We start from the raw sequence: 25,823 nt of genomic DNA on the forward strand, positions 1-25,823 counted from the left end.
TCACAACTTTACTGAACATAGGCGTTATACTTCCCCTTTACAAATTGGAAAGGCAAACTCTGAAGTATCATTTGCATACAATCTAAGATCTGGCTGGTAGAAGAAATTGATGGGGCCAGGTAATTTAAAAAATCCACAATTTTGTCCAAGGTAACCTCTGGGAAATCAGAAAATGAGCGGCTTTCATAAGTGCAGCTGCCCAGAGCCTTTCGGAGGAGCCGTCTGTGTGGGGCCCGGGCTTTGGCGCCATCACATCTCCAGGATCTCACTACCAGGAGAAACCCCCATTGTTGGGAAGGGCAAGAACATCCATGCATGGCAACTTAAGGTGTTTTAACCCCTGTCAAGATAGTGCAAACCTCCAATTACTTCATTCGGTACTTCAAGGAGCAAATCAAAGCACACCTCATGGGATTATCAAAAATCACTCTGAGATGAGAAATCAAACAACGAAAGTCATAGCAACGCAAAGCAAGTAACACTTTCCAAAACACACCCCCAGAAGGGCCAGGCCATGGAGAGGGCATGAGCCCACTTTAATGTAGCAGTGCTCTCAGGTGCAGAGCACGTAAAACAAAACAAAATAAACAACAACAGCAACAGCAACAACAACAACAACAACAACAACAACAATGTTGAAACACATAAGGAATAGAAAACTATCCACAATGATGAAACGGAAGAATTACCGTCAGACGAAATTCCAGGAGAAGTGACCGTTAAAGAATTGATCAAAATAGATAAAAGCAGTATAACAGCAAGAATTTAGAATAATTGTCATAAGATTAATCACTGGGCTTGAAAAAAGGCATAGAAGACAGCAGAAAATTTAGTATTGCAGTGATAAAAGGACTAAAAAAAATAGCCATGGTTAATTAAAAAGGCAATAACATAGGGATTGACTTTAATCACTGATACAAAAACAGATAAGCTGGAAACTTGGATGTCTATTACCCAAGTTAATAGTTATGCGATTGTAGCAAAAGCTAATTCTAAAAAACTATTAAATAATGAAAAGCAGAAAGCTAAAATATGTCAAGTTTTAAATACCTAGCATGAATCGTGCAGCTGTATAGTTGTTTAAAATTCTAGGATATCAAATAATATCATGTAATAGCCTTTGTAACACATGCAAAGTTCACCATTTCTACCTTTGCTCTTCTACATGTGGAGTAAGATGTGATTGGGCCTTATAGAATATCTGAAAAGATTAATACTAAAAATTAAAAAGTTTTTGAAAGTATATGTTGCTAGTGAGTTTGTCATGTCAAACAAAGTTATAAATAGGTGTTATTTCCAAACCCTATTCACGTGCACTCTTATTATGGCTAGAGTCCATAAAAAGTTATTGCACAATTGCATAAACATGATTACCAGTGCAATCTTTTTTTTTAAGTCCATTTGTTCATTTATTTGAAAACCAGGATATAGCATGGAGAATGTACCCTGTAGGTTCTGGATTCTCTCCTTGCTTCCAAATATCTTATTTGGGCTGCTACCATAAAGATGGTAAAACAATATTACCTGTACCATGAACGTGTAAAATATGGTACAACTCACTAGTATTACAATTTTGCTGATTAGCATATGTGTTTACAAATACACACGTGTGCACTGGGTGAAGTTAGATGTTTCATACTTCTATCCATAACATGAGGAATTCAATATATTTTAAAGAGTTAGATTCCAGTTACCAAATCTAATGTGGGATAACATGCACAGTTCTTGCTTATTTCTCACTTATTGTGCAATTATGAAGTAAACATAGAGCCCAAAGAGTAAATTCTTTTTATCTACACTTAACTGAACATATATCACTCAAAGTCAAACTTTGGCCTTTCAAAGATGACGTGAGACTGAACGCGGAAAACCCAAAAGACTCCATGAAAACGCTGCTAGATCTGATACATGAATTGACCAAACTCACAGGATACAAAATCAGTGTAAAGAAACTGGTTGCATTTCTATACACCAATAAGGAAGCAACAGAAAGAGAAGTCAAGAAATCACTGCCAGTTACAATTTCACCAAGAACCGTAAAATACCTAGCAAGAAACCTAACCAAAGATGTAAAAGATCTGTACAGTGAAAAGTATAGAAAATGTATGAAGGAAAATGATGAAGACACAACAAAATCAGGAAAAAACAAACAAACAAATAATCCATGCCTATAGAGTAGAAGAATGAATAGTGTTAAAATGTAAATACTACCCAAAGAAATCTACACATTTAATGCAATACCAATCAAAATTGTACCAACATTCTTCTCCAGACTGGAGCAAGCAATCTGAAAATTGGCACGGAACAACCAAAGACCCTGAGTAGCCAAAGTTATGTTGAAAAAAGAAAGCCAAAGTGGGAGGCATCCCAGACTTTCGACTCTCCTACGAAGCTGTAATCAAGATAGTATGACATTGGCACAGAAACAGGCACATTAACCAATGAAACAGAATAGTTAACCCAGAAGAGGCCCCACAAATGTATGGTGAACTAATCTTTGACAAAGCTGGAAAGAGAATCCATTGGATAGAAGACAGTCTCTTTACAAGTGGTGCTGGGAGAACTGAACAGCAACATGATGAAGAATCAACTAGATGACTTTCTTACACCGTGCACAAAAATAAATGCAAAATGGATGAAAGACTTAAATGTAGACAGGAAACCATCAAAACACTAGAGGAGAAAAGAGGGAAAAAAAACCTTTGACCTCAACTGCAGCAATTTCTTCCTTGGCATGTCTCAAAAGCCAAGGGAACGAAAAGCAAAAATTAATTATCAGGACCTGGTCAAGATAAAAATCTTCTGCACTGAAAAGGAAACAATCAGCCAAATTAAAAGGCAACCGATGGAAGGAGTGAAGATATTTGCGAATGACATATTGGTAAAGGGTTAGTATACAAAATGTATAAAGAACTTACCCAAGTCACACCTGGAAAATGTAATACAGTGAAAAAATGGGCAGAAGACATGAATAGACACTTTTCCAAAGGAGACATCCAGATGGCCCACAGACACATGAAAAGATGCTCAACGTCACTCATCATCAGGAAAATACAAATCAAAGCCACACTGAGATACCACCTCACACTAGTCAGTGTGGCTAAAATGAGCAACTCAGGAAACCACAGATGCTGGCGAGCATATGGAGAAAGAGTAACCCTCTCTCACTGTTGGTGGGAAAGGAAACTGGTGCACCACTGTAAGCATGAAACCTACGGACATCACAATGACTCTGAACGCAAATCTTTCCCTGATAACACTGAATTTCAATGGACTAAATGCTCCAACCAAACAACATAGCGTATCAGAATGGATAGAAAAAACAAAAACAAAAAACAAAACAAGACCCATCTCTTTGCTGTCTACAAGAGACTGATTTTAGACATGAGGACACCTTCAGATTGAAAGGGAGGGGATGGAGAACTATCTATCATGCTACTGGAGGTCAAAAGAATCCTGGAGTAGCCAACTTATATCATGCAAAGTAGAGTTTAAATTAAAGGCTGTAACAAGAGATGACGAAGAGCTTTTTATTTTAATTTCAGGGTCTCTCCATCAGGAAGTGCTCAACATTTTAAATGTCTACACACCAAATTCGGAGACACACACATATATAAAACAATTAATTAAAAACATACAGAAACTTGTTGGTAAGAAAGAGGTAATTGAAGGGACATTAAATTAACCACAGAAAAAAGGATGGAAAATCTCCAAAAGCATGGAGGTTAAAAAACATCCCACTAATGAATAAATGGGTCAACCAGGCAATTTGAGAAGAAATTAAAAGATATAAGGAAACAAATGGAAACGAAATACAACAATGCAAACCATTCGGGATGCAGCAAGGGCAGTCCTGACAGGGAACAACAAAACAAAACAAAACAAAACAACAATAGCAATAACAACAAACATTGCTATCCAGGCCTATCTCAAGAAACAAGAAAAATCGCCAATACAAAATCTAACAGCACACCTAAAGGAACTGGCAGCAGAACAGCAAGGCACCCCAAACCAAGCAGAAGAAGAGAAATAATAAAGATCAGAGCAGAAATAAACAATATGGAGTCTAAAGGAAAACAGTAGGGCACATCAATGAAACCAAGAGTTGTGTTTTTGAGAATATACACAAAAGTGATAAACGTCTAGCCTAGCTTCTCAACAAGAAAAGAGAGGGGACCCATATAGGTAAAATCACGAATGAAAATGGAATTATTACAACGAATCCGTCAGAAATTCAAGCAATCATCAGGAAACACTATAAAATCTTCTATGGCAACAAACTGCACAACCTGGAAGAAATGGACAAATGCCTCCATACCCACACACTTGCAAAACTCAAACCGGAAGAAATAGAAAATGTGTACAGACCCATACTAGTGAGGAAATTGAATCAGTTATCAAAAATATCGCAATAAACAAGAGTCCTAGACCAGGTGGCTTTCCTGGCGAATTCTAGCAGACATTTAAAGTAGAGATAATAGCTATCCTTCCCAAGCTGTTCCAAAAAATGGAAATGAAAGGAAAACTTCCAGACTCATTGTATGAAGCCAGCATTACTTTGCTTCCCAAACGGGAAACACAGAAAAAAAGGAGAATTACAGGCCAATATCCCTGATGAATAGGGGTGCAAAAATTCTCAACAAGATACTAACAAATCACATTCAATAGCATATAGAGAGTATTATTCAACACGATCAAGCGGGATTCATTCCTGGCCTGCAGGGCTAGTGCAATATTCACAAATCAATCAATGTGCTACATCACATCAATAAAAGAAAAGATAAGAACCATAGTGCACTGTCAATAGATGCAGAAAAAGTATTTGAGAAAATACAGCTTCCTTACTTAATACAAACCCTCAAGAAAGTTAGGATAGAAGGAACATACCTTAAACATCATAAAAGCCATTTATGAGAAGCCCACAGTAAAGATCGTCCTCAATGGGGAAAAAGTGAAACCATTCCCCCTGAGATCAGGAACAAGACAGAGATGTCCACTCTCACTCCGGTTGTTGAACATAGTGTTGGAAGTTTTAGCATCAGTAATCAGACAGTAAATGAAACTGAAGGTATCATCATTTGGAAAGATGAAGTCAAACTTCCACTTTTTGCAGATGACATGACACTATACATGGAATATCGGACAAACTCCGCCAAAAGTCCTCTAGCACTGATACATGAATTTAGCAATGTTGCAGGGTACAAAATCAATGTACAGAAATTGGTTGCGTTTTATACACCAATAATGAAGCAACAGAAAGAGAAATAAAGAAACGGATCCAATTTACAATGCTCCAAGAGTCAAAAAATACCTAGGAATAAACCTAACCAAAGATGTAAAAGATCTGTATGCTGAAGACTACAGAAAGCTTGTGAAGGAAATTGAAGAAGATACAAAGAAAGCGAAAAACATCCCATGCTCGTGGATTGGAAGAATAAATATTGACGAAATGTCAATATGACCCAACGCAGTCCTCACATTATATGCAGCCCCAATCACATTGCACCAGCATTCTTCTCCAAGCTGGAACAAGCAATCATAAAATGTGTATGGAAACACAAAAAACCCTGAATAGCCAAAGTAATACTGAAGAAGAAAACCAAAGTGAGAGGCACCACAATGCCAGACTTTAGCCACTACCACAAAGCTATAACCATCAAGACAGCATGGTATTGGCACAGAAACAAATACGTAGACTTAATGGCATAGAATAGAGATCCCAGAATTGGACCCACATACCTATGGCCAACTAACCTTTGACAGAGCAGGAAAGAATATCCAATGGAAAAAAAAAAGACAGTCTCTTTAACAAATGGTGCTGAGAGAAGTGGACAGCAACATGCAGAAGAATGAAACTAGACCACTTTCTTACACCACTCACAAAAATAAACTCACAATGCATGAAGGACATGAATGTGAGACAGGAAACCATCAAACCCTTGAGGAGAAAGCAGGAAAAATCGTCTCTGACCTCAGCATCAGCAAGTTCTTAGTAGACACATCTCCGAAGGCAAGGGAACTAAAAGCAAAAATGAACCATTGGACCTAATCGAAATAAAAATCTTCTCCACAGTGAAGGAAACAATCAACAAAACTAAAAGGCAACTGACCGAATGGGAAAGGATGTGTGCAAAAGTCATACTGGATAATTGGCTAGTATCCAAAACCTATCAAAAGAACTCACCAACTCCACACCCGGGAAACAAATAATCCAGTGAAGAAACGGGCAGAAGACTTGAACAGACACTGTTCTAAAAAAGACATCCAGATTGTCAAGAGACACATGAAAAGATGCTCAACAGCACTCCCCGTCAGGGAAATCCAAATCAAAACCGCACTGAGATACCACCTCATGCCAGTCAGAGTGCCTACAATGAGCAAATTAGAAGACTATAGATGCTGGTGAGGATGTGGAGAAACAGGAACCCTCTTGCACTGTTGGTGGTAATGCAACCTGGTGCAGCCTCTCTGGAAAACATTGTGGAGGTTCCTCAAGTCATTAAAAATAGATCTACCCGAAGACCCAGCAACAGCACTGCTAGGAATTTACCCAAGGGGTACAGGAGTGCTGAGACATAGGGGCACATGTACCCCAATGTTTATAGCACTACTTTCAACAACAGCCAAACTATGGAAAGAGCCTAGCTGTCCATCAACTGACAAGTGGATAAAGAAGTTGTGGTTTATGTATATACAATGGAATACTACTTGGCCATGAGAAAGAATGAAATCTGGCCATTTGTGGCAATGTGGATGGAACTGGGGGGTATTATGCTACGTGAAATAAGTCAGGCAGAGAAAGACAGATACCATATGTTTTCATCCATGTGTGGATCCAGAGAAACTCAGCGGAAGACCATGGGGAAGGTGATGGGGGGAAACAGTTATAGAGAGGGAGGGAGGCAAACCACAAGAGACTCTTCAATACTGATAACAGACTGAGGGTTGACCTGGGGTTGGGGAGAGGGGAAAGTGGGGGACGGGCATTGAGGAGGGCACCTGTTCGGATGAACACTGAGTGTTGCGTGGAAACCAATTTGAAAATAAATTACATTTAATAAAAAAAAAATCCAGGGGTTGCTCTTACTGAATATGAGGAAAGCTTTCCATTTTCAGCACTTTATGAGCGTGAGGTAGTAGTAGCTTAAGCTGCGTAGATGAAAGTTTTGTTTGTGTGTTTAAGAAAAGGAGCTGAATAAAGACAGAGGCCTCTCACATGTATCACGTTGACCTTGGCAAGTTTCTCTTCTGATTGTTACCATGACTTATCACTCTTAGTGATTCACATAGTTTGGAGTCATCCTTTCATGGGGAAGTGGATTTCAGTTGATCATGGTAGGTGGTCTTTGTAGTATTTTGTGAATGAATTGTGTATGTGGTGATGATGGATGGACTATGCTGGTTGCTTTCAAAAGCACTTACACGGACGGTGTAACACGTTTTCTACCCTTGGAATCCCATACGGTCTCTTACTACTTTGTGTATGACTTACCTGAAATATCATGAATTGGTAGGTAGTGAATAGGTTTTAGTGGCACTGAATGCCCTACTGGCCACTCACACAGAATTCGTTGACGCTTTGCTCTTAAGCACACAATGACTCGGTCTTCCCTAGGCTGCATGAAAGTGAGCATGGATACTAACTAGGCAAACTGTTTGCTGCTGCTGTGAAGAACAGCTTCCTGAACTGTGAGCTGTACCAACACAGGTATGGAACCCTAAGCAAGGCACAGTATATCGGTATTGTTTGAAAGGGTAGAGTAGTTATTTCAATTTGGCTTTCAGTGCGTTGCATGACAAGGCATTTTATTAGCTAAAACCCTCTTAGAGTCATGTTTGATTGCAAGTTGTGTGTACTGTCCACCGCTAAGTGTCATTTCATGTTAGATGGAATTAATGGAGGCTGAAGCACCTGTGCATTCACCTCTAAGACAACCCTCTTGAACTCGTGAAGAATTATGGGCCTTCTCAGGTAAGATTACGTGCAGGTCTTTCTCAAGGGCATAATCTTAAACACAGCCAAACCTAAGGCAGCTTTGGGCAGCCCACCGTGATAAGATGTGCAGACATTGTGACCTCACAAAGCGCCTGGTCTCCTAGCAACTGCGGTGTAACTCTCACAGCCTGCCGCCTGATTTGGCTTCATGGTAGGAAATTCATCAGGGCCCTGCGGCGGCCGCGAGACCTGGCAAGCGCGGGCGGCCCCTAGTGGCCTCACATCCTGAGCAGCATGAAGAGGAGGCGGCGCTGGCCCAGGGAGGCCCTGGCCCCGGCCGCCGGGGGAGGAGCCTCTAGCGCTGCAGGAGGGGCCGCGCTGGAGGCGCCTGAAGAGAAGGTGGTGTACATGCGGTGGCAACCATCGCGACTGTCGCTGGCCAACAGCACCAAGGCGCTGATCGACGCTTTCAAGCTATTCCTGCCTGGCAGCACGGAGTTCATGAGCTCAGACGCGGAGCTCTGGAGCTACCTCTGCAGCCTCAAGCACCAGTTCTCCCCCCACATCCTGCGCAGGAAGGACGTCTACGGCTACTCCTCCCTCCTGGCCCTGGTCCCGGACCCCCGGCACCAGCCCCCCGAGGCCCGCCTCCACACACGCCGGCCAGCTGCCAGGCGGAGGCGCCACGGAGCCCGGACGGTGGCGGTCGGCCAGAGGAAGGTGCCGCCCCCGCCGCCACCGTCCCGCGAGGACAGCAGCCCCCGTAAGCCCGCGGCACCCGGGCCCTGCTCCAGGGGCCGCACCCTGGAGGAGAGTGGGAGGGCGGCCACCCCGACGTTGACCACCTTCCCCACCATTCGCGTAGCGGGCGACGTGTGGGTCGAGCGCAGCCTGGCAGAAGCGCGGCGCCAGGCGCGCCAAGTCCTGGGAGTGAACCTGGAACCCGTGGTGAGACTCCGCCGCTTCCCAGTGCCTGGGCGTGAGATGCAGGCCACCGCCGCGCGACCTCTCAGCCCCGGGACGGGTTGTGCCTGGAGGGATGAACCAGGGACAGCCGGGACCGCGTCCCCTAGTGTACTTTATGGGCGAAGAAGCACCAGATGGTCCAGGCCAGCGCCCCAGGGATGCGGCGCCGCCTTTTGGGACTCCGGGGCAGCTGTGCCCTCTGCTGCCTCCCAGCACCGGGTCTGCGGAGGGAGGAGACCCCTGGACCGCAAGGGAGGTCCCCTTTCTTCCTAACCCCAGATTGAGATGTCTCCAGGACTGTAGGGGCAGATCCATGTGCTCTCTTGTTCCCTCGTTGGTCTGAAGTCGTCAGACTTCCACCCCCAACCCCTCCAAAGGAATTTGGTTCCATGCTTGTGTAATAAAGATAGAATTTCCTTGCTGTTCACCCACCTCCCGGCTCCTCCCGCCCCATTTGTTTGTTCTTTCTTTCTTTCTTTCTTTCTTTCTTTCTTTCTTTCTTTCTTTCTTTCTTTCTTTCTTTCTTTCTTTCTTTCTTTCTTTCTTTCTTTCTTTCTTTCTTTCTTTCTTTCTTTCTTTCTTTCTTTCTTTCTTTCTTTCTTCCTCTCTCTCTCTCTCTCTCTCTCTCTCTCTCTCTCTCTCTTTCTTTCTTTCTTTCTTTCTTTCTTTCCTTTTTTGACTGCCACTCTTTCTGGACGAATATGTGTGGAATATTCCATATATTCTGTGGAATATGTGTGGAAGATCGAATATGTGTGGAAAGTTGTTGTAATAGTTGGTATTCTCAATACCAATTGCAATAGTGGGTATTCTCAATCCCACACCTTTCTGAGTTTTAACTCATTCCAAAGCTTTGACCAAGGATATTGTGTAAGAAATTCAACCGTATCACTGTTAATAATGTAAGGATTTGTATGGCTTTGAATGTCATGGGCTCGGTGATTACAAACCAAAAGATTCAAAGTTCAACTGTGTACACATTCTTAAGACGTTTCTAAAGATTTTATACTGAAATGTAATGTTTATGTTTACTGAGCTCCTAAAGGAAATGGTAGACACTTGGAAGGTTTTGTTTAGTAAAATTAACTTGGGAAATTCTTTATAAGTGGGTAAAATTGAAAGTGCATTGAGAAACCACACGGTTTCTATTACAAACCAATGAGTGAATTTCAAAAAATAAATGAATAAAAAACTGGTGCTGGTTATGGACATGGATGGATTCCACTCGGAAATGACTTGGCCTTGTACCAATCTCACATACTGATCTGGGAATCTTTCCAGGATAATTTATTTTAAAATAGAAATCACATAGTGTAAATGAGTATGGGTAAGTGTGGTGACTAAACCTGCATACATAATAGCCGTTGGAATTCTCTGAAGTATTACTGATCTAGAGCGGTGGTACATTTTTTTTTGGCACCAAATAACTGGTTGAGGTTATCTTTGGGCAAAATAGATTTTCCTCACTTGTTTTTGTCGTTGTTGGATAACAGGAAATATCCACATTACCATGCATTACTCTTATCAATATCATGGCAGTTGGTTAACAGTTTTGCTCCAGGACTTTCCTTTATTATCTTATGTCCATGCACAGTTATGTTAACAGGTATTGGTCTTTTGTTTGACAATCAAAGACCACAGGGATCAAACAGGAGAGCCACACAGAGTACTTTTCACTTTTATGATAATGTTTATGTCCTGTGGCCCAGCATGGAATTCTTGATTATCCAAGTGACCTCAGTTATTGGTGGCAGCATGACTTAATGGTGTTTAGTCAGTGGTGCCGCAGCCAGATTTTACTGCGATAGCGGAAGGGCCAAGGAGTGATTTTGTACCATTATTCTTTCAAGTTTAAGTATTTTGCAATAGAACCATCCATCCCAGGCTGAAACATGACCTATTAAATCTTCAATACTACGGTTTCTCTCTGCTTGGCAGCTTTTTAGGGGAATAATGAGAGTTGTGATTTTGTTTTAAATTTTCTTTTAATGTTTATTTATTTTTGAGACAGAGAGAGACAGAGCATGAATGGGGGAGGGTCAGAGAGAGAGGGAGACACAGAATCTGAAGCAGGCTCCAGGCTCTGAGCTGTCAGCACAGAGCCCGATGTGGGGCTCGAACCCACAGACCGTGAGATCATGACCTGAGCCAAAGTCGGACGCTTAACCGACTGAGCCACCCAGGCGCTCTGAGAGTTGTGATTTTGACTCTTGGGCTTGTAGAGTTCAAATGGCATAGCTTCCTAATATACAGTTTCCCAGTAAGCCTCATATTCTTTTTTTCACTACTCAATGATAATGTGTTTTTACAAATACTGCCACATAAGTAAATAAAAGTGAATAATTATTTAAAAGATGCAGAGGGTTAAATTATACTCGTTTCATAGGAAGCTTATATAAATTTTCGTTACTAGCTTCCATTGCCAATGGTATTTCAAATACAGAGGTTTTTCTCCCCCACCCTTCCCAAAGTAACTGTTTTAGCTAATTAGCCCCTAAGGGAAAGATACATATTTGTACAACTTCCCTATTGAATATAAATGTATAATAATTAAAAATGAATCCAATGACCATATTAGAATGTAATTTCAACATATAGCTTATCGAGGTAGCTTCCCAGAGGGTTTGGAAATTAGATGTAGCTGGGAGGATAACTTTGCTCAGCACAGCTTTGAAACACAACCATTGACACCATGCAGTTATTTGAACTTAACTGAGAATCTTAGTTTTTCCCTGCTATACCTTGTTACTTTATTGCACTTGAACTTGCATTCATGCTTTGGGTTATCTGGGCTATCTGATTTCGGTTTGGATCTGAATGTCCATCCTGAATTCAATATGTTGTTTAGCTGGTCCCTTAAAAAATATTGCCATTTCTAGTTTAAAAAACAGGATGTTAAAAAAAAATCTGTGTTTTTGCTAAGTTTTTAGCAAAACCTTGCTGAAGTTTTGTTTTACAACTTATAAAATGTGAAGAAACAACTAATATAGTTGATTCATATATTAATAGGAAAATGAAAGTATTTTATGTATCCTTTTGGGCAGACCGTGAAAAGGAACTTGACACGGTGGCCTTTCTGGTGAGGCATTCATTTACTGTCTTCTAAAACGAGTCTGCGCTTAGGTTGTACAGATTTTTGAAATAAATCCCATAGTCTTTATTCATTCTCGTACCTTTATATCTCATATGGCACAAGTAAGGAGGAAGTTTATGACCTTGCTATGCTTGAGTGCCTATATGTGGTGACTGGCACCTCAAATAAGCTTTTGAATTCCTGATGTCATTTTTATCCCCCTTCTACTTGTCACCCAGCAACTTAATTTTCCTTACAGAACCAGTAATGTTATAATTGTGGAGAGCAAGCTTCATTGTTGTTTACTGTCACTGTTGTGCTGTGTGTTTTGTCCAAGTTTGAGTACACAATTTTTCCAGTATAATTTAAACCGGTGGCTGACACATATTGATTTGCTGTGGGCAAACAATAGTACTAGTTTTCTGAACACTGTTGAATAAAAATGCATGAAACATATTTGAATACAAAGAAATCTGAGCAATTTTGAACTCATAGTTTTTTGGTGTTCCAAGGATTGCCACGGAGATCGTAAAATGAGTGTTTTTAGTGCATATATAATTTATATATATAATATTTATATTATTTAGTGGATATATATATAAAATTTGCTTTGTTGGTGTGTTTAAAATATTTTTGGTAGATTGTCATGTCTTATGGGAATTAGAACTCAGTTGTTTGTCATGGAATTGAATTGTGTTCTGGGACAGTTTAATGTGCACATATGATTAAGATTAAAAATCTGCTTGTACTTTTCTTTTTAATGTATTAACTGTACATATGTGTTAGAGAATATGCAGTATCTGTCTATTTTCATGATGTTAGAAAGTTTTTGAAATGGAATCTTATGTTTGCATGTGAATCGCAAAACAATGTGAGAAATTTTTATTTCTTTTGTTAACGTCAACGCCCTGGAAGCCTGGAGATATGATTTTTATGCTATTTTGGGAGTCAACAGTTTGTCAATATCAAGTCTGATGATCTAGTGAATCTCTGAGACAATGCTTCATGCCAGAGTCCAAACCAGTACCCAGTTTGCCACAATAAAGACTTTAAAACTGCATCAAAGTTCATTTTGAGTCCTGACTCCAACCCCCTTCTAGTAGCGATAGAAAGCCTAACACTCACGTATTTTTATATTATAAAAGAACATAAGTGTGCTGCATAAGAGTAACAGCAGTAAAGGCTGTCCTAGAGAATAAAGTAAAGCCAGAATTTTCATTACAGCCTAGCGGGTAGACGTAGAGTGCTAGCAAGGGCAGGATTCATAGTATTATGTGTCCTGGATTTGTCTTTGTGTCTGAGTTCCTATCCATAATTGGAGGCAGCAGCGTACTAACTGTGGATCACATTGCCTGCAGTGGGATGAAAGATTGACCACTGGAAACCATTAGAACTGTACGTAAGTTACAGAAATACTCTGTGCTTTAGCTTCCTGAAGAATCAGATGTGGTTAGTAAAATAAACTATTGGACTACTGAAAGGATTAAAAAAGGATGTTAATGGGTGAACACATAGAAAATGCTTCATAAATGCTATTAATTGGAGGCATATGGGCTGAAAATAAATATATATATGCTGAGAGGTACTTGCGAGTTTAACATCTTGAAAATAGAGTGTGGTCTGAGAAAGCCAAAAGACAAATGATGAGAAGGTAATGTATGAGTGGGTTTAGTTGAAGAAAGAGACAGCAGGTGGTGAGGTTAAGTTGATTTATTAGGTAGTTTTCACTGTTGGAGGTTTTCTAGACTTCCTTAGATATTTGGGGTCTTTTTGTCCTTTGTTCCGAAATATATTTAAAAGATACTGTTATGTATATTAAATTATCTGAGAATTTATACAAATAATAAGAGTTACCAATCACGAACTTGCCAAATGTCAACACGAAATTTTCATTTTGGGTAAGCTCGGTATTGTTTGCTTTAAATCCGTGTGAGTTTACATGTACAAAACTAAATTTGAAGCAATATGTGTGAGTTTTGTACTTCCTGTGTTAAAGGAAACAAGTAAGTGCAGTAGTTAGATTTAAAATAGCAGAACGTTGTTACCATAGGGAATAGATAGCCTCACAGTTGAAGCATGGACACACTCATCTTTAGATTTGGGTCTAATGCCTGTGACTTAGCTCTCTTTCCACTCCCACCTGCAGAAGGAATAACAACATATTCTAGGTTGGGGAGCAAGTCAAAGTTACAGTAGCTGAAATTAACAATAAAAGAATTTCCCTAGATGGAATTTATCCGGTGGCAAGAAGATCAAAACTGAGCCTGGCTGCAGATTTTGCAAGAGCAATGACTTATCGTCAGCAATCCCTGTCTGGGCAATGTCACCTTACACTGAAATTTATAACATGCGGGACATATCCAGAGCCCAAAAGGAAAGCAGTGCTCAGAAAAGATGGGACAGTATGTCTCCCAAGCAAATTTGAATAAATATTCTAGGGGACTCAAAACTGAACTTCTCTTACTTTGAAAGGTATTCATAGAAATGTTAATGTTGAGATTCTTCCAACTACTGAAATAAGTTATGTAAAATGTGTATGTATATATATGTGTATATAATATATATATATATATATATATATTATATATATATATTATATATATATACATACATATATATACACATATATACACATATATACACATATGTATATATACATATACAAATATATATACATATATACATATATGTTTATATACATATACACATATAAATATACACATATGTATATATACATACATACACATATATATACATATATGTATATATACATATATATAAATATATATATACATATATATACATACATATATTTCTCTCTTCTAGGATGTTTTAAAGTACATATTCTTTAAATGTTTAGTAGAGACAGTAGAGAAAAAAAGGGTGTGATTTAGGGGTCTGCACTCAGATTAAAATAAGATTACGGAAGTATAGTATACATTCAAAAGGACATATATTATTTTTTTCATGTTTGTTTGTTTTTGAGAGAGAGACACCGTGTGAGCAGGGGAGGGCCAGATAGGAAGCCACAGGATCGAAGCAGGCTCCAGGCTCTGAGCTGTCAGCACACAACCTGATGTGGGGCTCGAACTCACAAACCGTGAGATCATGACCTGAGCCAAAGTTGGACACTTAACGACTGAGCCACCCAGGCACTCAAAAAGGACATATATTATTAAAAGTATTCTGAGCACAGCTTGATGAAGTTAAGTTCAATATACTTGTGGAACCTGCACTCATTAAACAAGGTACCAGTACCCCAAGAGACCACCTGTGCCTCTTTCAGTCACGGTCTATCTCTCCTTTGGGACAGGAATTATTCTGACTTCTTACAAAATATACAACTTTTGCTTGTTTGGGGACTATATAGAAATGGAATTATGTGTCCTACACCTAGCTTCTTTCACTCAAACTTATGTTAGTGATATTCATGTTATTGTATGTATAGATCCTTTATGCTCATTGGTGTATACAATTTCCTTATATGAATAGTTTACAATATTTCTGCAACTCTTGGTGGACATTTAGGTAGGTTCTGGCTTAGGGTAATTATGCATAAAACTTCAGTGAACATTATAGGACATGTCGTTTGGTGAACATGTTTTAGAATAGTATTTATTTATCTAGGAGGGAATTTGCTGGGTCGCATGTCATCCAACTTATCAGCTTTGGTAAGATTCCTCCAAACTGTTTCCAAAATGGTTATACCAATTTACATGAACTTCTTTCTATAGTAGTGCCTGCATAGTGTCTGTGAGCTCTGAATACTTGATAGCCTTGCCAACACTTGCTAATATGGTCTTTTTCATGTTATCTATGCTGGCAGGTGTACAGATTTTTTTTTTATTTGAGAAATTTCAATCCAGGTATTGTATACGAATAGTTAAAAAAAGAAACACAACATCCAAATTGCAGATCAGGACTTGCAATAAACAAAACAAAAGCTTTGTTTCCCCCACGAACACCTCTTCCCCAGAGGCAACACTCTCTTTTGTTTTCTTTTTTCTTTTTTCTTTTTTAAATCAGGGTTTTTTTTAAACAGACCATTTTGTATGAACAATTTTAGATTTAGAGACAAACTGCACAAAAAATACAGTTTCCTCACCCCCACTAGTTTCTATAGTACCTTGCACTAATGTGGATACATTAATAATAAGTGGTGGATGAGCCATCACTGATTGACACAATATCATTAGACACATTATCATTAACAGTTAGGGTTTATTTTGTGTTATATAGATGCATAAGTTTTGAGAAATGTAAAATGGTATGTACCTACTATTGCAGTATCATACAGAATAGTTACACCACCCTAAAGTGCCCTGTACTCCACCTACTACCACTTCCTCTCTCCCCCTAAACCCTAATAGCCACTGGTCTTTTTACTGTCTCCGAAGGTGTTTTCTTGTTGCTGTTGTTGTTGTTGTTGTTGTCGTTTTGTTTTGATTTGTTTTGTTTTTCCAGAATGTTATCATAGTTGGAAACGTAAAGCATATGGCTTTTCGGATTGGATCCCTTCACTTAGTAATCCACTTTTAAGTTTCCTCCATGACTTTTAAGTAGCTCCCTTTCTCCCTCTTTTCTTCCCTCCTCTTCTGTCTCTCTGCCTTCCTTTCATTAAGGGAATTTATTTTTTAAAACAGCTTTTGGTTTACAGAAGAAGACTGGAAAGGGCAGAGTTCCCCTGTTCTCCCTCCTACCCCCCAAAACATAGTGTTCCCTATTGTAAACTTCTTGTGTCAGTGTAGTGCATTTGTTACAATGGATGAGCCAATATGGAAACTATTATTAACGAAAGTCCCAAGTTTACCTTAGCATTCACTGTGGTGTGCAGTTCTGTGAGTTATGACAAATGCACAATGCCATGATTCAAAGCATTTCACTGTCTTACAAGATGTTTCACTGCCGTAAATATTCCCTGTGCTTCATCTATTATTCATCTGTCCCTTCCCCCCTGAGTCCCTGGCAACCACAGGTCTCTTTACTGCCTCCATTATTTGAGGCAACACTTTTAACTGTTCCAGGTTTATATTCTTTTCTTAGGTATCTTCATGAATATAAGTAATGTAGCATACTGCTGCTTATTGATTTGCCAGTTTTAAGCACCGTCTACTGGCTTCCTATGTGAAGATGACATATATAGGTCGCTTAAGCCACCTGTCTTCTCTCTCCTCACCTTCCCATATATTCCTGAACTTCTATCTTTGTACTGTTTCAGTCAGGTCCCGCCAGCCCGTGAGTCACTATCGGTATTTTAAAGAGTTACACACGTGATGGGAAATCCCAGAAGCCAAACAAAGGATGGCGAAGCAATCAGGAATTAGTATCATCAGAAAGCTGTTTCCACCCCCAGGGCTAGAGAAACTCAGAACCATACCTAGCAGGAACTGAGAACATGGGAGAAGAGGCTCTTGGAAAGAAGCTAGAATTCGGAGGAGATAAAATCACTGGTAGCAAGTGGAGCGGGAGAGAGAAAAACCTCTGGGCTTATACCTTCCTCCCTTTCTCCCATCAAACACCCATTGGTCAAACCCCTCTGGAAGCCAGGTGGCAAGGAACCAGGAAACACAGTCTGTGGGAGAAGTGCAGGAACTGGATCTGAGGGCAAAAAGACATAATGGATGAAGTTACATATATGTACCAGTTAGGGTTCTCCAGAGACTCAGTATCAATAGGAATTGGTTCACAGGATTATGGAGGCTGAGAAGGGCAGACCCAGGAGATCCAGTAGTTTGGTTCCAGGCAGACTCCAAAAGCCTAAGAATCAGGAGAGCTGATGATGTATGTTCCACTCCAAGTCTGAGTCTGAAGTCAGGAGACCAATATCGCAGCTTGAAGACACTCAGATACACAACAGTGGATTCTCTCTTACTCTGTCTTTTGTTCCATTCAGGTCTTCAATCGATTGGTTGAGCCCACCCAGTGTTTGTCAAGGCAATATGTTTTGCTTAGTCTCCTGATGTACAGATGTTCATTGTACTAAGAAATGTCCTCAGAGACTCACTAGAAATAATGTTTAACCATATATCTGGATACCCTGTGGCTTAGCCCAGTTAAAACATGAAATTAACCATCATAAGATATAATTTTATGTGTGTATGTATGTATGTATGTATGTATGCATGTGTGAATGAATATATGTTATTTGAGAGAGCGAGAGAGCGAGCATATGCTCAAGCAGGATAGGGGCAGAGAGAGAGAATTCTGAGAATTCTGTCAGTGCAGAACCTAATGTTCATCCTAGTCTTATGAACTGTGAGATCATAATCTGAGCCAAAATCAAGAGTTGGATTCTGAACTCACCGAGCCACTCAGGTTCCCCACAAGATGTAATTTTAAAATAGAGACCTATTTCCCTTGCCTGTACTGTCATTTTTCATTCCTTACATTGTAAGATAAATGTCTTCCTTAACCTTGCTGCACTTTTTCTCAGTCTCCCATCAGCTTTGGACTTCTGTTTGTCATTGTTGTTAACACTGGTATTATGCTCTGCAATCAAGTCTCTTTAGATTATTCAAGGTTGATTCTAAAACTTGAAAACTAATAAATGGTTTAAATTATTGGGATTATTAAATAATATGCAAACATTAGAATTACTACTCTTTTCCTGGAGTCCTTGGACCTGCTGAATGAGGACATCTCTGGGATCAAGGTGAAATGGGTCCTTTTTCTTTGTATTCCATCAGTGCTTTAAACCACGCCATGATTCACTTGGCTCATTCAGACTAAGACCATCTTACGGATATTTTCTCGCTCTCCTTAGTTTTCTAATTGCACTTCTTTGTTTTCTTGCACTCTTTCAGTGTTCTCAAATCATGCCACTTATGACATCTTCCTGTTAACCTCTTAGAGGTCACTTATGGACCCTTCTCTTTTCCTGCCTCATTTAGGTGGTGACTCAGTAGGTCTGCTTCATAGCTTCCTTCCTGTGATTCTCCTCTGCTAAGGTCCCCGTTTGTTTCCATGGTTTCATGGTAATATGGCTATCTGGGGAGTGAGGGAGCATTTAAAAGCCTGGACTCTAGAGCCAGATGGCCTGGACTTAGTCTTTACTTGTTCCACTTACCAACTGTGTAACTTGGATGTTGGATGAGTTATTTGACTTCTTTATAACCCTATTTCCTCCTCTAGAAGATAATAATCGTAATTGTATGTACTTTATAAGTTTGTTGTGTGGTTAATATGTAATAATATGTGAAAATAACCCATAACAGTGTCTGGCACAAAAATAAACACTGTTAATGTTGGCTATTAAGTATAATTTTTCTTTTTTTTTTCTCTCCTTGTTTTGCTGGAATACACCTTCAGATAACTTCCTAATGAAGAATGAATAGAATCAAATGTTCTGAGTCTTTGCACATCTGAAGATATCTTGAGTCCACTCTCAAATTTAATTGATAATTTTGATATGTGTACAATTCTAGCTTCTTTTTTTATTTTATTTATTTTTAATTTTTAAAGTTTACCTCCACATTAGTTAGCATGTAGTGCAACAATGATTTCAGGAGTAGATTCCTGAGTTCCCCTTACCCATTTAGCCCATCCCCCCTCCCACAACCCCTCCAGTGACCCTCAGTTTGTTCTCCATATTTATGAGTCTCTTATGTTTTGCCCCTCCCTGATTTTATATTATTTTTGTTTCTCTTCCCTTATGTTCATCTCTTCCACTCATAGAATTCTAGCGTCTAATGGCCAGTTGCCCCTTCCATCCATTATCCCCTGATCACAACACCATTGGAACTACAATATCTGCTTTTTAGAGTGTGTTTGACTCACCGTCACTTTCACCTTCTTGTATTTTCAAAACCATTCAGTACGTCTGCCGTATGCTTAAGGAAAAAGGAATGGAGGTCCACCTTTTGAAGGGCTTAAAAGAGAATTTATGAACATATGTTAGACTGCCACAGTCTGTCTGCTGGCCTCCTATTATTCACTTTGATCCTGCATGAAAAATACCCTCACCCTACCCCAAGAATCCTCCCTCTTAAAGACCCAACCCTTGTAACATCAGCTCAAAGTCCAGGATTTTTTTATCTAAATTAGGTCCAGGTGTGAATGAGTCTCCTTGTGTGCACTGGTACTCGATTCCACTTTCAATCTGAAGACCTATCAATGAAGACCTATGAATTAAGCATACAACCAAAACGGGCACACACAAAACACACACACACACACACACACACACACACACACACACACACACACAGAGAGAGAGTAAAAACTAACAAACAAACCAACAAAACACAAACATTTCTGTTCCCAAAGAAAGGAAGGAGGTTATCATGAATCACTGGTCCATAACAATTCTGAAGTTCATCTGGCCCAGGTAGGCAGTCCTTTCATTGTGTCTTAAGGCCTGGGAATGATTTTCCATGGCTCTAGCTCCTCCGGGGTTCTGGCTTTCAACCTCCAAGTCATTCTTCCCTTCTCATGAAAGGTAGCCTGTGTCTACAGCCTTATGGTTGTCTCGGCCTACTTACTGATTGTAGGAGTTTGTGGGTCCAAAGCCTTCTTTCATTTTACTCTCTGGGATTAAGTAAACTCTTCTCTACCATGGACTTTTTCAAACCTTTATAAGGAAACACACTCCTAAACTTCAAGTTATGTTGTAACAGAGAGAACCCTGTGCCCCACAGTTTAGTCTGCGAGGGTATGCTTATGAGAGAGAACACTGGTATTCTCCAAGACCCTTCTTCATTTAGGACACTTTTCTAGCATCTTTTCCCCAACGTCATCTGCTGAGTGAGGTTGGTAATAATTTCACCTTCAATAAGAGTGACATTATTGATGTTATCTGTGCTAACAAAACATGAAATTGTATTTGAATGGCATTGAGTAAGGGCAAGTAGTATCGGTTAGGGACGTGTTCAGCTGTCACCGAAAGGCGGCCACCAGTGGCATGAACAAAGACAGTTTTGCTTACAAAGAGGCTGTAGGCTGTGTCCCATTAAGGCAGCAATGTCATCTGCAGCAGGCTGCATGGAATGGCAGAGCTGCCAATTTCTTTATGACCTACTACACAATTTTGGAAAAAAGGGTAGCAGCCATTAATATAATAATACCAATATTTTTACCACTTACCATCATCAAGATGCATCACATGTGTGAGCATTTCAAGCTCACAGCACATCTGTGAGGTAGAATTGTTGATGTCTTTTGGAGGTCATTCGTTTTCTTCTTAAGTCAAAAATTAGCTGTCATATTTCTAGGGCATGTGGCTTCACCAAATCCCCTCCTAGGTTTCCTTTGCTTATCAATGCATCAAGCAAACTCATAGGACTTCTAGAATTTAATACTTGTGAGTCACGGAGAAACCAGTTCTGTCTTATCAAATCACATTAAATACTCATGCCATTCAGTATACTCTCAGATGAACCATTGGAAGGTGCTCCTGTATTAGCGTTGTATTTCTGTTGGCAAGAACCTTGCCTCCTAGGAGGCACTATAACTTTCATATCTATTAGTAATTGCCAATGAAGTAAAAACCAAGAGTTTTCTTTGTCTTCTTGTTGACACGTTATAATGTATTCTAAGTTACCCCGTTTCCTTTTTTAATGTCTTCGCATCATATACCAACTGCAATATCATCACGGAACAATGGTGGCCCGAATGTAGCATCATCAGCTCTGGAAACTTCAGATATGGCCACAGTAACAGGTATGGCCACGGTAACAGTTAGGGTGGACCCCATCCAGTTCTTGGCCTCTTTGGCTTGTCTGATTCTCTCCGTTTATCTACCTCCCCCCCATACCCCCAGCCCCAGCAGCAGTGAGACTATGGTTAGTCAGTGAATCTCCAGCAGATACAGATGCAGACCATTTCTCTGGATAATCTTTATGGTTGACTGTGGCCTGGGTACCAGGACTGGTTTAGACAGAAACACCTGATTAGGGTGCCATCAAGCAGTATCTGTGCCCTCCCTGAGAAATGGGACAGTATGCATTTCAAACCCTTCAAGTCTCCACTTCTCCCTGCAGACTTCTGTGTTTTGTTGCTTTCATCCACCTACCAAAGCAATCCAAACTTTATGCTAAAGAGAGTGGGCCTCGTGTGTCCTTTGCAGATTGGAATGCTGTTACTAGTTTGGGTTATCTTAACAACAACTGGCAAATTATCTAAAAATGTAGAATTCGGTGTGAATTCGGAATCCGTACCTGTAGTAAGCCCTCCATGGTTCCGTTGATTAAGGAGAGGTATCAGACCATATTGTAAGAAACCCTGCCTTCAAATGCTACAGCTCTATGGACTTTCAAAGCACTATTTCTAACCTGGTTATCAAAAGTCGTTAAGTCTTTGTGAGTATACATTCAGAGCTTATTTAAGATCTGGATCATAGTCTCCAATTTTTCATTACCTTCCTAACCCATTTATTCCCAGAGTTCTCTTCATTTTTGAATCTTTCTGTTGGGCCTTTGACACCTGTCAAATAAAAAATTTCCTCAAATTGAATATATGAACATTTAAGAGCAGTCACGTGTTCAGTGCCCAAATATTTTATGATTTCCGTTAGGAGTTTCTTCGGTCTGTGGACGGTGAATAAACAAATGACTTTTTTTTCTTTATTCCCCACATAAGTAAGTAGATGTGCAAGGCAGGATGCTAGGTACCTGTCAAGGGTAATAGGACGTTCAGGAGTGTAAATAAGATTTCTGTCATCAAAAAAAGAAAAATAAACATTATTTGATGAACTCAGATAAGCTAAAAAGCTTAAAGAACTTGATGAACTAAGATAAGCTAAAAAGCTTGATGAACTAAGATAAGCTAAAAAGCTCTACTGACATGATGATAAAGCTCGTCTTTAAAGCTTGCTTTGTGTACTGATATTATTCCTTTTTTCTTGAAATCGAAAGAAGCTTTTCTCTCTGGCTCTTAACATGAAAGGAAAAGACATTTTCCCCCTATATGTTCTTCTGCCATTTTTAGGCTGAGCTTTTCCAAAAGGCTTTTATATATTCATTGCTTTTTCTCTTCATCCTTTGTCCAAAACAAGCCTTGAGATTGGAATGATGTGGACTATTTCTAACCCAAGCTCAGAGGACTTAACTTCGCATAAAACCCATTAATTGAGGAGGCATTGAACTCATATCATGGAGTTCCTTGTGCAGCCCATGGGCAGGATTCCACTGAAGTAATCGATAGCATCGTGGAGACCCTGTCTCTGGAAGGAACTAACAACAAATAAGGATTTGACCTTATAGGCAGATTTTCCTAGAAATCTAGGAATCAAGAGGGCCAGAAGTGGGATGGTGGGAGAGGGACACTGGAGAAGTGCTGAATACCCAGGTTCACTTGCAGCCAACTTAGCAGAGGAAGGTTCTGTCCTGGAGGAGCTTGGATCAGCAGGGATCAGCTCCCAGTTGTTATGGACTTAGTGAAAAATACACTCATGAGAGCCTACATGAAGAATGCCTCCAGAATTGTAAGAGGATTCATTCCTTTCTTATGTCTTTTTTTATGGAAAGTGTCTTAGCGGTACTATAACCATCAAGACAGCAATGGTAATTGGCACAGAAACAAATACATAGACTTAATGGCATAGAATAGAGACCCCAGAATTGGATCCACATACCTATGGCCAACTAATCTTTGACAGAGCAGGAAAGAATATCCAATGGATAAAAACACAGTCTCTTTAACAAATGGTGCTGAGAGAAGTGGACAGCAACATGCACAAGAATGAAACTAGACCACTTTCTTACACCACTCACAAAAATAAACTCACAATGGATGAAGGACGTGAATGTGAGACAGAAAACCATCAAACCCTTGAGGAGAAAGCAGGAAAATCGTCTTTGACCTCAGCGTCAGCAAGTTCTCAGTTGACACATCTCCAAAGGCAAGGGAACTAAAAGAAAAATGAACCATCGAGACCTCATCGAAATAAAAATCTTCTCCACAGTGAAGGAAACAATCAACAAAACTAAAAGGCAACTGACCGAATGGGAAAAGATGTGTGCAAAAGTCATACTGGATAATTGGCGAGTATCCAAAACCTATCAAAAGAACTCACCAACTCCACACCGGGAAGCAAATAATCCAGTGAAGAAACAGGCAGAAGACTTGAACAGACACTGTTCTAAAAAAAGACATCCAGGGGCGCCTGGGTGGCGCAGTCGGTTGAGCGTCCGACTTCAGCCAGGTCACGATCTCGCGGTCCTTGAGTTCGAGCCCCGCATCAGGCTCTGGGCTGAGTTCGAGCCCCGCGTCAGGCTCTGGGCTGATGGCTCGGAGCCTGGAGCCTGTTTCCGATTCTGTGTCTCCCTCTCTCTCTGCCCCTCCGCCGTTCATGCTCTGTCTCTCTCTGTCCCAAAAATAAAATTAAAAATGTTGAAAAAAAAAAAAAAAAAAAAGACATCCTGACTGTCAAGAGATACATGAAAAGATGCTCAACAGCACTCCTCGTCAGGGAAATCGAAATCAAAACCGCACTGAGATACCACCTCATGCCAGTCAGAGTGGCTACAATGAGCAAATTAGAAGACTATAGATGCAGGTGAGGATGTGGAGGAATAGGAACCCTCTTGCACTGTTGGTGGTAATGCAACCTGGTGTAGCCACTCTGGAAAACATTGTGGAGGTTCCTCAAATCATTAAAAATAGATCTACCCGAAGACCCAGCAATAGCACTGCTAGGAATTTACCCACGGAGTACCGGAGTGCTGATACATAGGGGCACATGTACCCCAATGTTTATAGCACTACTTTCAACAACAGCCAAAACTATGGAAAAAGCCTAGCTGTCCATCAACTGACAAGTGGATAAAGAAGTTGTGGTTTATGTGTATACAAGGGAATACTACTTGGCCATGAGAAAGAATGAAATCTGGCATTTGTGGCAACATGGATGGAACTGGGGGGGGGTATTATGCTACGTGAAATAAGTCAGGCAGAGAAAGACAGATACCATATGTTTTCATCTATGTGTGGATCCTGAGAAACTTAGCAGAAGACCATGGTGGAGGTGATGGGGGAAAAATTATAGAGAGGGAGGGAGGCAAACCATAAGAGACTCTTCAATACTGATAACAGACTGAGGGTTGACGTGGGGTTGGGGAGAGGGGAAAGTGGGTGACGGGCATTGAGGAGGGCACCTGTTGGGATGAACACTGGGTGTTGCTTGGAACCAATTTGAAAATAAATTACATTGAATGAAAACGGAAATCCAGGGTGGCTCTTACTGAATATGAGGAAAGCTTTCCATTTTCAGCACTTATGAGCGTGAGGTAGTAGTAGCTTAAGCTGCGTAGATGAAAGTTTTGTTTGTGTGTTTAAGAAAAGGAGTTGAATAAAGACAGGGGCCTGTCACGTGTATCACGTTGACCTTGGCAAGTTTCTCTTCTGATTGTTACCATGACTTATCACTTTTAGTGATTCACATAGTTTGGAGTCATCCTTTCATGGGGAAGTGGATTTCAGTTGATCATGGTAGGTGGTCCTTGTAGTATTTTGTGAATGAATTGTGTATGTGGTGATGATGGATGGACTATGCTGGTTGGTTTCAAAAGCACTTACACAGACGGTGTAACACGTTTTCTACCCTTGGAATCCCATACGGTCTCTTACTACCTTGTGTATGACTTAAGTGAAATATCATGAATTGGTAGGTAGTGAATAGGTTTTTAGTTGCACTGAACGCATTACTGGCCACTCACACAGAATTCATTCACGCTTTGCTCTTAAGCACACAATGACTCGGTCTTCCCTAAGCTGCATGAAAGTGAGCATGGATACTAACGAGGCAAAGTGTTAACAATATGTTGTTTAGCTGGTCCCTTAAAAAATATTGCCATTTCTAGTTTAAAAAACAGGATGTTAAAAAAAAAAAATCTTTGTTTTTGCCAAGTTTTG

At 40.1% G+C, this 25,823-nt stretch overlaps 1 protein-coding gene across 1 annotated transcript; it reads left to right on the plus strand.

Moving 5' to 3' along the window:
- The first annotated feature begins 8,144 nt into the window (after positions 1–8,144).
- LOC128776077 (coiled-coil domain-containing protein 71L-like) lies at positions 8,145–9,249 on the plus strand. The gene has a single exon (XM_053899185.1). It carries the CDS (start codon positions 8,231–8,233, stop codon positions 9,173–9,175), a length of 945 nt encoding a protein of 314 aa, XP_053755160.1. The 5' UTR covers positions 8,145–8,230; the 3' UTR covers positions 9,176–9,249.
- The last annotated feature ends 16,574 nt before the right edge of the window (positions 9,250–25,823 follow it).

The sequence above is a fragment of the Panthera pardus genome, unplaced genomic scaffold (assembly GCF_024362965.1).
Source record: "Panthera pardus isolate Hobbes unplaced genomic scaffold, ASM2436296v1 HiC_scaffold_119, whole genome shotgun sequence".
Lineage (NCBI taxonomy): Eukaryota > Metazoa > Chordata > Mammalia > Carnivora > Felidae > Panthera > Panthera pardus.